Source organism: Anoplophora glabripennis, unplaced genomic scaffold (genome assembly GCF_000390285.2).
Source record: "Anoplophora glabripennis isolate ALB-LARVAE unplaced genomic scaffold, Agla_2.0 scaffold168, whole genome shotgun sequence".
Lineage (NCBI taxonomy): Eukaryota > Metazoa > Arthropoda > Insecta > Coleoptera > Cerambycidae > Anoplophora > Anoplophora glabripennis.
Window position 1 is genome coordinate 26,904 of NW_019416458.1, and position 14,072 is coordinate 40,975.

Consider the following 14,072-nt stretch of genomic DNA (forward strand, 5'->3'; position numbering starts at 1 on the left):
TACCCTCGAAACCCGCATAAAGCTTGAATTAATCTTAGACTCCTTTAACTATGACTAAACAATCAGTGGCGGATTAACGCATAGGCATTACAAGCACGTGCTAGGGAGCCCCGTTCTCCAGGGGACTTCTTTCCTCGCCTTTGTTTTATTTTCTACCTTCCAAATTCAAGCAACAGAGGGCCTATAATGAGCTCTATGCCTGGGGTCACCGAAACAATTAATTCGCCATTGTTTCACAACATGTAAATGAAAAAAAAAAATTGTAAAAAACTTAGTTTCAAATTGAAACTTGGTTTAATCGTTAGTTTAGGCAAAAAGAAATAATATTTCCCAAAAAGTATCGGTTTAAAACAACAAGATCATTGTTTAAACAATGCTTGTAATGTAAAAATTAACAAATATGGAGTTTTTTAGCTGGATTAAAAAGCGCTCTCCAACAGGAGAATTTATACTTACAGGGTCGGAAAGTTCCCATGGTTCATCGGCCATTAGTGAGAGCGATAAAGTAAGTCATAGAAATCCGTGCGATAGAGAAAGATGGCTACAATGAAGGCATCTAATAGTCACCGCCCATTTCGCCCTTCCACAAATAAAAAGTGGATCTTATTTGTACATACAATAAATAGTAAGTTTTATTGTAAAATTTTAATCATTTAATCAACTTATTAAAAATGTACCCAGGGAAATATTTTGGTACCGCGTTTTCATCAACTTTTTTTCTTGTTTTAAGGAACCCTTTATTAATTTTTGTCCCTTACGTTAACACACCCAGTTTAATTAAATATACGTGCATACATTCCTATGCATATATAATCTCCCTGAGCTTTATCTGCGTACCCATCATTATTTTAGAAGATTAATCCGGACTTCGGTGTCGTAATTTTAAAACGATGATGTAACACTTTCTCGCATGGGCGTTGTAGTACTTATATTCCCTTATCTCGCATCTCGTTCTACGCGGGGACCGTGACGCTGTTTAAATCATACCTTAATAACGCATAATTGGACATAATACTGGTCATTATGGGTTGTTCCTTCAGGCGTTCCAAACTGGTAGTTATTGATTTTGTGTAGTCCGACTTTTTAGTTGTCCCCAATTAATACAACGGATATAAAATTAATAGCCCTATTAAATGGGCCTCTAAATCGCGATTTTGGTCAACTTGCTTGAATTTTTTATATGAGTTAGTTTGGGGTATACAGGGTGAGTCGGCAGTATCGCACCGAACTCCAGGAATGGAACAAATGAAAATCGCACATTTGAGTTTTTTCTTATTATTTTGACGTATAGAATCTATTCCTGGAGTTTTGTGCTGTTCACCCAACTCACCCTGTATAATAATAAGTGCCAGTAATTTTTTTCAACCCCCGGACTGAGGTGAAAAGAAAAAATGAAATAAAGTGTTTTGTTCAAGATTACCCAAATGGGGTGAGAGGTAGAAAAGTTTCTTGTAAAAGTTATAGAGCATAAAATTTTACATAAAAATAATCTACTACTACTATTAAAATTCTACTACTTTTTCTTCTACTATTCCCCTACTTCTACTATTAAAATTAACAGAGTGGAGACTACAAGTTAAGGGATGACATGAGAAATTTTTAAAAAATCGCAACAAGCAGAAAAATGAATGATTTTCAAGTTTTTTCCAGAGAAATAGATATTTTTTTAATTTTTAATAAAAAAGTTAAAACAATTTTAATTTTTTAATTTTCAATTTTATTGATTTAACAACACTAAAACGATTTTTTTCTATACCATTCGATAGATTATCTAAAATAATGGAAAATTGCTTCTGAAACTCTTTTTGACATTTAATTTTCAGTTTGAAATCAATAGCAAACGTAATTTTTTATCTTTGTCGTGGCAATGTCGTAGGAGCTAAATAAAGTTCAAAAAGTAAATAGATTTGTCTACTTACCTATCTCGAATACGCCCCCGAAAACCCCCGTATACCAAATTTGGTGCGAATCTGTTATTTTTTGAAAATTTGGTCGGCCATCTTGTATCCGCCATCTTGAATTTTGCAAAATTGACCTCGAATCCGTGATCAGCGACCCAGAAAACCCCCGTATACCAAATTTGCGGCGAATCTGTTATTTTTTGAAATTCGTGATATCTGCTGACCTTAATTGACCCGTTTTTTGAGGTTATAAAAAGAACCATTCACGTTCGGCGAGGTCTTAACCATATAAATGAACATATGAATATAGAAAAAAAAATTTTGTATTTTTCCTGGCACTTTTTCGTGACTTTTTCTATTTTTAACCTGTTTTTGAGGTTAGGAAATTCCTCTGCTGTGATAGCTCAATTCTGACAACAGACTCGTGATCAGGAAGCAAAAATACTACGGATAATATATGTCACATGAAAAATACAGACAACTTTTTTTTGTGGCTGTGTAATAGAACAAATTCTAAAAAAATCGTCCTCCGATGCTTCCTTGAAAAATCTACCACCTGTTCTCTACTAAATATGTTGCCAAATTCGAAAACGCGCCGAGTTTTGAGTATTTTATAGTCGGCCAGCTTCTTTCTTTCAATATACAGAGTGTCCAAAAACAGATAGACGGCATTTCAAAAAAGTTTAAGAAAAATCGTCTTACTTTTTAATGTTCTATCACTCTCTAAATGTTAGCACTCATTTACACAACACCCTGTGTTTAGAAAAGTTTGTGTTTATGTTTTAACTAAAAAACATAAGTTTTAGTAAAATATCGCATGTTTTGTATGAAGACTTTCTTTACAAAAATCAGTTGTGAAAGAAAAAATCAACTTAAGTTTCGCAGTTAAAAATTCAGCAACATCTTTTGGAAGCCCTGAAATAAATAGGAGTCCACGACAGTTAGGGTGGCAATATGATGGCAGTCTTCTGTTGGTCAGTAATCAGAAAAGATTCCGAAACCCTTTGCGCAGCTCATTCGAGGAAAAAACTACGTTATGAACATAATAAATACTTAACCTAACCTTAACCGATGTCAGATTCATGATCAACGAGTCGGAAAAATCTCAGGGAAAGGTTATTTAGGATAACCGCTGTATCTTACTTACAATTAAAATTGAGAAAGTTATTTTTTTAGTCGAACACAGTACCCAATAGTCGAATACAATACCCAATACAGTAACAAATAATCGAATACAGTACCCAGTGCAATAGTCGAATACAATACCTAGTACAATACAATAGTCGGATACAATACTCAGTACAATACTCGAATACAGTACCTACCCTGTACAATAGTCTAATAAGTACCCAGTACAATACAACAGTCGAATACAGTACTCAGTACACTAATCGAATACAGTACCAAGTACAATACAGTACAATAGTCGAATACAGTACACAGTACAATACAATAGTCGAATACAATACTCAGTACAATACAACAGTCGAATACAGTACTCAGTACACTAATCGATTACAGTACCAAGTACAATACAATACAATAGTCGAATACAGTACTCGGTACACTAATCGAATACGGTACCAAGTACAATACAATACAATAGTCGAATACAGTACCCAGTACAATACAGTACAATAGTCTAATACAGTCGACCAGTACACTACAATAGTCAAATACACTCCCCAGTACAATAGTCGAATACAGTACCCAGTATACATAAGTACCCAGTACCCAGTACAGTAGTTGAATACAGTACCCAGTGTCCAACAGTTTTTAGTCAATACAGTACCCAAGATGGATATCTTTGGGTTTCAGATAAATCCTGCCTCCAAGCCCCATCGAATTGGATCCACCCTGTACGATTTATTTTTCGAGTTCCACTTCGTGTGTAATCAAAAAGCATCTCCGCCACTCCTACCTGCCATTGGGCTCATCGGAAAGGTCGTGAGGTCGCGAAGTCTTTACTTAGAATAGGAACATATACATCGGAGTCGACGGCGAAGCTAACTTTCTATTATCATTGCCAGGACGCCCACACGACGCTAGCGTGCTAAGACGATGATGAACGGCTTAGGAAGACACAGCGTGTAGTTATTTTTTTCGAAAATGAGTTGTGGGATAGTAGAGGAACATTTCAACTCTGCCTATAATTGAATGATGATGATTAACTTTTTGATAAATCGAACGCATTATTCGTTATTGTGTTTTCTTATTGCTTTGAGAACAAATTAACGAGTATTTTTAATATTCATTAGTTAAATTTAAAAGCACCTTTAATTTAATTGAAATTGCAGTACATTAAAGTAATTTGGTTAGTACGAAGTTTTAGCATCGTGTCTTCTTGTCTTCTTAAAGTTAACAAAGCTGAAGTTTTAATTATCAAATTAAACTCCCGCAGCTTGACAAAATGTTTGTGTAATTGGGGACGTTTTAATTTTCCTAGCTGTAAAAATTAATTTTATAAATAACTGGAATGTTAAATTCATATATATTTTTTAATAAATTGTTTTATGAGTGAAAGTAAACGAAATATAAGTTAAAAATTACTTCAAACGGGTTTGAAAAATTCATGTATACATGTAGCAGAGTCACCTATTGACAAAATAATGATATTACCCTTCGGCCATCTTGTGTCTTATGACCGAACTATATTACTTAGGAGACATTGCGATCGACGCTCGATCGCGTCGCGACGCCTCAGATGTGACAAATTACGCGTTTCTCATTATTATTTATAACATTTATTACTCCGTTATAACACTTTAACCGACAAATTGTCCATCAACCGCACTGCCCTCTGGCCGCGAACGGCTTATCCTTAATTTACCATAAAACTGTGAACAACGTCTACGATTAGACGGGCTCTGTTGGCTGAAATCTAGCACACTTTTACAGAAATCTGTACTAATTCATTTTTGAGTTTCAGTTAATTCTTCCTATATTGAAAAGATGGCGCTGGAAAACATAACGTTCGTTATCGTTATATAACCTAACAATTCAAAAATAAACAAACAGGTAGTTTCAACATCAACTTCAAATCCAATTGTAATTTAAGATGTATAAAAATACTTTACACGTACTTTCAGTACACTTCCTAATGATTACACTGGCCTTCGAGGATATGTTTTATGTGTACGGTCAGTTAAACCAAGAAATGATAGAACACGGACGAGAACAGTATCAGGTAAAAGACGTTAATTATAGAAATTGAATTTTTGAGTAACTGTGGTTGTCCTAATTTCAGCTACTGAAAGAACGAAGCACTTTGCCAAAGTACGGACCGTGTTGGACAACAGCAGTGGAGCACTTAAACGAAGGTTGTCGCTACCTTTCGGAGGATACACAAAGCGACATCGCGCTTCACATAACAAACTGTTTCCTCGAGATGTCGGGCCATCAGACTTATAACTGTGAACTGGACAAGAAACCGAACTTGCGTGCTATATGTATCAACAGCATGTCCGATAGGGCATTTAACGTCTATACAGAGTTCTACACCCACACTCAGAACATCTGTTGGTTTCTTCGTGGACAGATATGGCACGAGACGATAGCTGAGAATACACTGAAAGTCGGGAAACAGCTGGAAGTGACCGCCCAGAATCAAGAAGGTTTACTGCGAGCCCAACGGGAGAGTTTGGAATTGCAGGAGAAAATGTTAAAGCATGGTAAATTTATAGAACAGGTGTTAGAAGATTTATATGTTTCCTCAAAATCGCATCAAGAGATTTTAAACGTTATGACTCGGAGCATCTCGAGTTTACAAGCATGGATCGTGGGTGAAATTTCTTGGATTGATTCAATAATATTCTATGGAGCAACAGTTTTTATAACGTTCATTGTAACTTCTTCACAAAGGACGATTTCTGCCAGGGTCCCTGTGTTCTTGTTGCTGTTTTTAAATCTCGTTATAGAGAGACTAATTTGCTCGTCGATTATATCTAGAAGTGACAATGTGGATGCTCAAACTATGTATGCCAGTATATACGATTTCGTTTGGTATTCAAGGTACGGATTTGTGTTTCTTACAACATTTGTCGTAGTTTATAAAGCCGTTATCCACAAGGATTTAGTTGCAAAAAATTTTGAACTACTTCGTAGCATCAAGGATCAAAATAGTGATGCTTTAAATATTTTAAAAGATCTAAAAAACACTCTAGTCCCTAGTAAAGGGAATATAAATATCATTAATGAAAGTTTAAATAGGAAATCGTTAGAAAGGGAGTTAAATGTTTATAAATCAAGTGCTCATAGTTCTGAAAGTGGTTACGTAAGTAAATATGATGAATATAAACGTAATTGTTACTCTCCAAGTTTAAGCGTCGTTAAAGATTATAAGGAAAGTAGCACTGAATCTTCAAAAGAAAATTATTTAAATAATTCAACTAGTTACTATTCTGTAAAAAAAAGACTTTTTCCACTAAACGAATTGCAAAATTCTAGGTATAATTTAAGAAGTAGGCAAGCTACACCTGATGATTAAGTGTGATACTATTTAAATAACGACATGTGTTCAATAATTTGTGTTCCTAATTGACAGATCGAATGTTCTCTCTCTGGAATTGTACATGTAATTATTTGAAATTATAAAAAAATCTGGATACTCAAACAGCATTTTTGGGGCGATGAGAAATAGGAACAGAATTTAAGTTAACAAATTAATTGAAAAATTTTAAATACTCGAAATATACATTTTTTATTTATTAAAAAAAAAAATAATATATATCCAGAACCAGAAAAATCTTTTCAATATGCACTGTTCCAATGACTTTTTAAATAATGGTTTGAATTGTGTCTCAAAATTAATTTAGAGAGGCCTTTTGATTTCTAATGGCCACACTATGCAGATTATTAAGTACATGTACAAATTTTAATGGGCAAATCGTTGACTGATTTCAAGCTAAAAACGTGGGTCCATAAATCAATAATTTTCGATTTACAGCGTCTTGAAGTATATCTGAAGATGTAGAACGATAAAACTTAGGCTGATGATTTATCTAATGAAATAAAAATCCACTGAATTTGAATATAAGTATGGGAGTCGATCTAACTAAGATCCCAAAAGTTGGACGCCACTGAATACTTTGAAAATTTGATCATTACTTATATATCATGACGTTCATTTAGGCCCAAAAACGCACCACTCTCGATTTATTTTTGTTTATTTTTTATTGAGGTTGCCAAATAATCCACAAAACATAAAATAACTGTAGAACTACTCTCAAAAAAGCTTTATAGCTATTTTTCCCAGCAAATACAATGTTAAAAACGAACTTATCAAACAAGTCTGAAAAATCAGTGGCGGAAATTTTTTATCTCAAGGGACAGCAAAAGGTGTGGTTTAGGAAAGAAATATTTTCTCAGGCTTTTCATGATCACCTTGTATTTAAAATCGTATATTTAGAAAAAATCATATGAACTGAAAAGTAAATCGAAAAGTATATCCGAATTTAAGAGATTTTTAACTTTAGAAAAATCATTAGCCTAACATTTCAGAATTCTGCGTCAAACTTCACATATTTTACAATATTTTTTTTAATTTCTACATCCTGAACCTCAAAAACTATCAATTTTGTGGACCCGTGTTTATATAACATTTTTGATTTAAAATCACTGAAAGAATCACACCTTAAAGTTTGTCCATATACTTAATTAACTCCCTGTATAAACAGGTTAGCTAGTCCAAGAGCCAGAGGAGAAAAATTGTTCGAATTTACTAAGCGTAGTCCTTTGATAGTTGTGTACATAAACATACTGTGGCCAGTCAAACGAAACTGAGAACAGGTGTCTCAGGTACACTATCAAAGTTGTCGTACCTACCGAGGTAATAAAATGAATTTACTAAGGCTGAAAATCGTTATACAAATTCAATATTGCATATAAATCAACGTTATGTCAGTCAGTGAGCTGAATGTGGGGACAGAGCTGGTCAGTCAGCCCCAATGTATGTATGAACAAAAAAAAATATTGTGCAATTGTTAAATTAACCATAAACAAAATGGTCAGTCTACGATTTTATGAGACGCCTATCAGTCAGCAAAAAAAGAAATTAAAATTTCGCGGGTTGAAAAATGTATGCACTGTAAAAGTTGTATTAAATATAGAATATACAGGGTAATTCACAAATGGTGGCCAATAAGGGAAGTCTTTCCTATAAAGCTTTTATATAGGACGCTTCGTTAAGAAGATACATGGTGTTAAACTTCAAAAAATATTTTTAATTTTTTAAAATAATTTAAAAACTAGTAAGTGAAATAATTTGAAATTGGGCACATGTATTTATGTATACATTGTCCAAGATCTTAGGCCTTTTCCTAAAGTTCAGATGCTCCAGTGGCGGAGATACAGGGTATAGGTGGCATATTTTTCTAAATAAAATAGTATGCCACTGCTTTACGGTAACAACCGTAACATTTTTGGATTCGTCTTTCAATTTTCTACAAATTACTACTCTCTCATATTTTTCGAAATAAGCCTGATTTTCAAGTAAAACTGAAAAAACAACTGAAAACACTTTTACTTAAATGACATGACAGGCACTAATCATTTGATTATTTAGTCGAATAAAGAAATTAGTAACATTAATCATCGTTTTAATGATTTTATATGAGTAAATGCTCAAAAATACCTCCACAAACGCAGGCCCAACATCTTTTTAGTAATGAAAATTTAATTTGTTCGAAATTTATTGTTGCTTGAATCTGATGAAAAGCATTATTTATTCCTTCTTCTAACTGCTAAGAATGTCAAAGTTGCTATCGCAAGCCACCACGTATTTTTAAAAAGCATTTTATTCGAATATCAGTGTTTTTGGTTCGTTTTTTAAAATTTACTCGAAAATCAGGGCTTTTTCGAAAAACATAAGAGAGTATCAATTTGTAGAAAATTAAGACGAATCCGAAAATATCATGATTGTTACTGTAAAACAGTGGCGTAACTATTTTATTTAGAAAATACGCCACCGATACCCTGTACGCCACTAGAGCATCTAAATTTTAGGAAAAAGCCTCAGATTTTGGACAATGTTTACATAAATACACGTGCCCCATTTCAAATTATTTCACTTACTAGTTTTTAAATTATTTTAAAAAATTTAAAATGTTTTTTGAAGTTTAACACCGTGTATCTTTTTTATTTGTGAATCACCCTGTATAGAATATATGAGAATTAAATTGTGACCTGAAGTATTAAACATGTCTTTGAAATCGTGAAAAAAAATTCATTCTATACAGATTTTTCAATATTTCTTTCATATTAATAGTCCGTACAATTTTATTAAACTATAATAAATAAGTAAATGGTCTATTCAATGTAATTAAGATGTATATTAATAATATTACTATCCAATAAATGAGAATAAACTGGTCAATTTCAAGTAAATTTTAATAACTATTTTCATGACCAGAATCGACTCTTATTCTTTCTCATTCACAAGAATCGCTCTCTGTATACATGGGCATTAAAAAAGTGAAGTGACAAGTGGCTTTGAATTATAAACACAACAAATTCAATTTTTTTTCCTCTGGCTCTCCGTCTATATCTGTTGTGCATAGCAATTAAAAATATTTTTAATCATTAGAAAGTTGATAAGGTAAGGAAATATGGATCTCAGAGTATCGAATTATAAATGTAACCATTGAAATAAATTTTTTTTAGTGTACCGTACACTGTCAGTTCTTTTTTCTTTATAAAATATTTAAATCTTTTTAGGGATCACTTTCGCCACATTTTATCACTCTTGTAAATATTTTTGATGAAATCAATACATAATAATTTAAAAACGAACATTAACATACATTTTACTTCGCTTTCATAAAGGCTGTGCAAAATCCTACCTGAATACCAAACAAACATGTATAGCTCTTAGTTTTCTGTGATTTATTCATATATGTCATACATTTTCTTTTAATAAAGATTTTATTTATTTTACTTGATATTTTATTAAAAAAAAGTACCTACGGTAGCATATAAATATATAACAATAACTGTGCAATACTTATAACAATAGAAACTCTTGGAATTTTATTAATACGTGTGTAGCTGCTTATTACAATAATCAACCTCTCAGTTTTGCTAACGTTGCTTCAATTTCCTCATCGGTAAGACCTTTGGATTTGGAACCTTCCCCGATTTTTCCAGAATCGGGATTAGGAACGTAAGCCATCTAAAATAAAGGATATTCAACAACTGCCGTACAAAATATGTCTTAACCTACCTTCCCACTTATTTCGATGCCAATTTCATCCAATACCTGAGTGATAATGTTATCACTTTCCTCCTCATCCCCGGATTCCGTTAACATGTCATCCAACGTGTCGTTTACTAGAAAATAAGTACATACGAATTTTAAAAATCAAAGAAAAATTTGAGTTATCTATTATTGTACTTACTCATTTCATCTGTCATTTCCATCTTCATATTCTCTCGAGAAAACGCATTAACCGTAGCTGCTAATTGTTCCGGTTTCATAAGCTTGTTCATATCCGACATGGTTTTTCCCGCTGTTCCCATCGCATCCGCTAATTTTACGTTAGCCCCCATCGCTTTATTTTGGAAAGATATTCCTTGGACCTTACTGCCGGCAGCATAGGAGCGCTGCTTCTGTTTTCGCAGCTGGACCAGCTGCTTCGCCAATAACCGACATCCGTCGTTGTTACCCTCTCGGGCTAATTTCTTGATTTCTAATTCCTAAAAGCATTAATGTGGTTTTAGGGTCGTAAATATATTTACAGCTAGCTTGTTACCAATTTCTTCTCATCTCTTTCAATTTGCCTACGATCCCTTTCAATGTCCCTACCGACTTTTCGTAACTGGCGATCTACCTCGCGTTGTTCATCTAAAAACAAATTCGATAGGTTATCTATAAAATAAAAAAGATTATGAGAACTCACCTTTAGGATCGGGTTTTGACCAAAAATTAAACATGTTTTAGTTTTCTAAATATGTCTAAACTCTATAAAATCATTACTGCATTATTTTATTATTATTATGAGTCACGGTTATTTCTTATTTCTGACAAATTGAAATTTTAATTTTTTTCGTTGGTTACCTGGTTAGACAGCTGACTAAAAGTAGTTCAGAGTTACTACTATTTATAGTAGTTCTAAATGTCATCTTGTAAATTGTAGGTCAAATCAACTTTCGAACTAATGATATTACCAAGGTGACTATACAATAAGAGGTTTGCTCATTATTACACTAACAAACTACGTTTTGGAAAATTAAACATATAAGCAAAAGAGCATAATCCCGAGGATAATCCATCTTCATTATAATAAGATTAAATGCAAAATATAGTGTCTCTCCGTTTTTGCATATCTCTTATACAAGAGTAATTTTTAGGAAAAAAAATTAAAGATGTTTCTATTTTTTTTCTAATTATATAAAGTATTTAGGTTGGCCTGCTTAACTGAATATCCCCTGTCGGACATAAGAAATTTGAATTTAGCCTCAAATTGCGTCAAAAACATTTGAGACAACAACAATATACAAATTTTAAACATCCTGCACTTTTGTAAGGATTTTGAACATTTACTGGTGACTTTCAAAAAAGGTAGGAAATCAACACATAGTTTATAATATTTTATTTATTCACAAAACATTAAATATACAATATTATCTACAATTACAAAATTTAAATAAATATATGATCCTAAAAGTAAAGGAAAGAAAATAATATGTTTTCAATTTATTTTTAGCACCTAATAAAAATATGACAGTCAGTCTTGTATAAAAAGACAAAGACACTTAAAAAATGAAAGCACTTTGCTAGATTTGCCAAATAAATACGAGATTAAAACCATAACGAGAAACAATACTTGTATTCCTCTCTATATATATTTTGAATTCATTAAAACAAATGGTTAGCGGAGGTATCACAAAATATTTCAACCTGTAACGCTGTAATCAGAACAATTTTAATTGACATAGACACAACGGAAACGTGCACAATATACAGGGTGTTCCAGAAAAGTATAAAGATCTTAGACTTTGAGGATCAATAAATTGTTCTAAATAGTCTTATTTCCATCCCAGAAGTTAGTGATCGAATGTTCTGGAACACCCGTATGCATTTTAAAGGTTTTTTTTAGTATTTGGGGTGTTCCCTTTACTGATAGATTTTTTAACGATAGTGAACTTCAAATTTTTTTATTGCAGATATCAACACCCCAAATACGTCATCTCATTAAAGCGGTTTCATTTTATCAAGTAAATTTTTATCACAAAAATGAATTTACTTGACATATCACACGAAATAGTTCAGAAACATAGCAATTTCCTCAAAACCAAACAGTGTTTATCTGGACGGTGTTGTTAGATTAAGGTACGAACCTCCATTTTCATATTTGAACCGAATTTGGTTATTCAATTTTGGGAGATATATTATTTGTAGATGTTTGTTTGTTGCCCTGTTTTCTTTTTGTACAGATGTACCCCAAAAATACCGATTGAAATGTTTATAATTCAAAGCCACTTCACTTTTCGCGAAAGGATAAAAGTCAATTCTGGTCATAAAAATAATAGTAAAATTTACTTGATGGCTTATTAAAGCTTTCAGTTTTTTACCTTTAAATTTTTCGCTTTTAATAAAAAAATTCAAGTACAACTAATTGTAAATTATGTTTTGATAATATTAAACTTTCTTTTTGACACTGTAAGTTTTAAGATATTTTATCAGAATTTTTTAAAACCAGCTTTAATAGTCATTGAAGCTTTTCACCTCCGAATTCTTTGAAACTGAACCGATCGACTTGAGAAATTTGTCAGATAGTTAGAAAAAAGGCCAATGAACATTAGTGACAGCGCCGATTGAGATTTGGGGGTTGACACCCTTCTCGGGGTGGAAATTTTTTTTTCAAAAATAACACTGGAAATGATTATCAAATTTTGAACAAAAAATATTTGAAGAATTTTTTCGAAAAATCAATAGTTTTTTAGTTATTCACGATTGAAAACTTGGAATTTTGAGTAAAAAAAAACACTCAAAGTATTTTTCGCGAATAACTCAAAAACTACGCATTTTATTAAAAAAAGTGTAAAGAACAAAAATGTAGCTTATAAATAAACAAAGAAAATCGTTCTTTAAAAAGTGTTGTACGTTCTATATAAAGCGAAATATGGATAGTGGAAGGGGACTTGTTTTGGGAGGAATACTTTAATCGATGTATTCAACGTCAAATAACGGAAAAAGGATTAATTTTACGTGTATAACGTTCCTGGAGTATTTTGTAGTACTCAAAAAGACCTTCAAAATGAGCACTTACAAAAATTAATTAGAGCAAAATTGAAGGAGTTATCGTCAAACACTGATGGGTTGCTCATATTTTTTAAGGAAAAATGAGCAGTAAACGCTGTACCATTTCCAACAGAATTAAAATTAATCATAGACCCTTTACAATTAGTTTTGTTTTAGTGTTTTTCATACGATCCTGAAGTTAGACCGGTTTAAAATGCGTATTTTTTTAATAATGTACGGTAAAAGTTAAAAACGTATTTTTCATTATTCAAAATAAATTACCTTATTTATATAATAACTTTGAAACTATGAAAGGTATGTAAAAAATGATAGACAACAAAAATTTAGCTTTTTTTTCAACAAATATTTTGCTTTTTTTTATTCCTATAGGAAAAAAAATAAAGGAGATCGACGATTGGAGTATCCATTTTAGTGAAAAAACGACCTGTCTCGAGCCCTTCGATCCTTTCCCTTTAAAAAACGAAGGACGTAAAAGGTTTTATATGGAAACGATCTTACAGCTCTTGAAATTATCTTTAAAATGTTTTTTTGTAGGACATTAAGTATAGCTTCAAAATTAACCGTTATGGTAAAAAAACCAATGACATTTTTTCGGAACAAAATAGGCTTTCTCATTTTTATATATTATATATTATATTATACAAATAAAATAAGTAAAAAAATTTAGTGTGATTATTTATATGCAGCGTAGCAATTTTTTTATGATTGATTATATTTAAAAATCGATTATAATAAAAATATTTTACATTAATATTGGTAAAAGGGTAGTTTATAAGAGTTGAAAATGGCAAAAGTAAAATATTCTTTCATAAACAATATAAGGGAATTTTTATTTTAAATTATTGCACAATTATAGCATTCCAAGATTTAAAACGTAATTTTTTATAATTTTTTTAGCACAGGGGTGATTT

General features: G+C 32.0%; 2 protein-coding genes across 2 annotated transcripts; one reads left to right on the forward strand and one right to left on the reverse strand.

Annotated features, from left to right (window-relative positions):
• The first annotated feature begins 4,959 nt into the window (after positions 1-4,959).
• Positions 4,960-6,387, forward strand: LOC108907239. The gene is made up of 2 exons (XM_018710831.1): positions 4,960-5,088; positions 5,149-6,387. Exons 1-2 carry the CDS (start codon positions 4,960-4,962, stop codon positions 6,385-6,387), a joined length of 1,368 nt encoding a protein of 455 aa, XP_018566347.1.
• Positions 6,388-9,791: 3,404 nt separating this feature from the next.
• Positions 9,792-10,829, reverse strand: LOC108907249 (charged multivesicular body protein 2b-B). Its single transcript, XM_018710842.2, has 5 exons — positions 10,796-10,829; positions 10,649-10,740; positions 10,295-10,592; positions 10,120-10,226; positions 9,792-10,068 (listed from the first exon to the last, which is right to left on the reverse strand). The coding sequence occupies exons 1-5, from the start codon at positions 10,827-10,829 to the stop codon at positions 9,961-9,963; spliced, it is 639 nt and encodes a 212-aa protein (XP_018566358.1). The 3' UTR covers positions 9,792-9,960.
• Between the last annotated feature and the right edge of the window lie 3,243 nt (positions 10,830-14,072).

Bases quoted from the DNA above. Each gene is read 5' to 3' on its own strand.
- LOC108907239 (XM_018710831.1), top strand. From the start codon at position 4,960: ATGTATAAAAATACTTTACACGTACTTTCAGTACACTTCCTAATGATT. The intron at 5,089-5,148 runs GTAAAAGACGTT...TCCTAATTTCAG, and splicing joins ACGGACGAGAACAGTATCAG to CTACTGAAAGAACGAAGCAC.
- LOC108907249 (XM_018710842.2), bottom strand. From the start codon at position 10,829: ATGTTTAATTTTTGGTCAAAACCCGATCCTAAAG. The intron at 10,227-10,294 runs GTAAGTACAATA...CTTATTTTCTAG, and splicing joins GGAAATGACAGATGAAATGA to TAAACGACACGTTGGATGAC. The intron at 10,069-10,119 runs GTAGGTTAAGAC...CCTTTATTTTAG, and splicing joins GCATCGAAATAAGTGGGAAG to ATGGCTTACGTTCCTAATCC.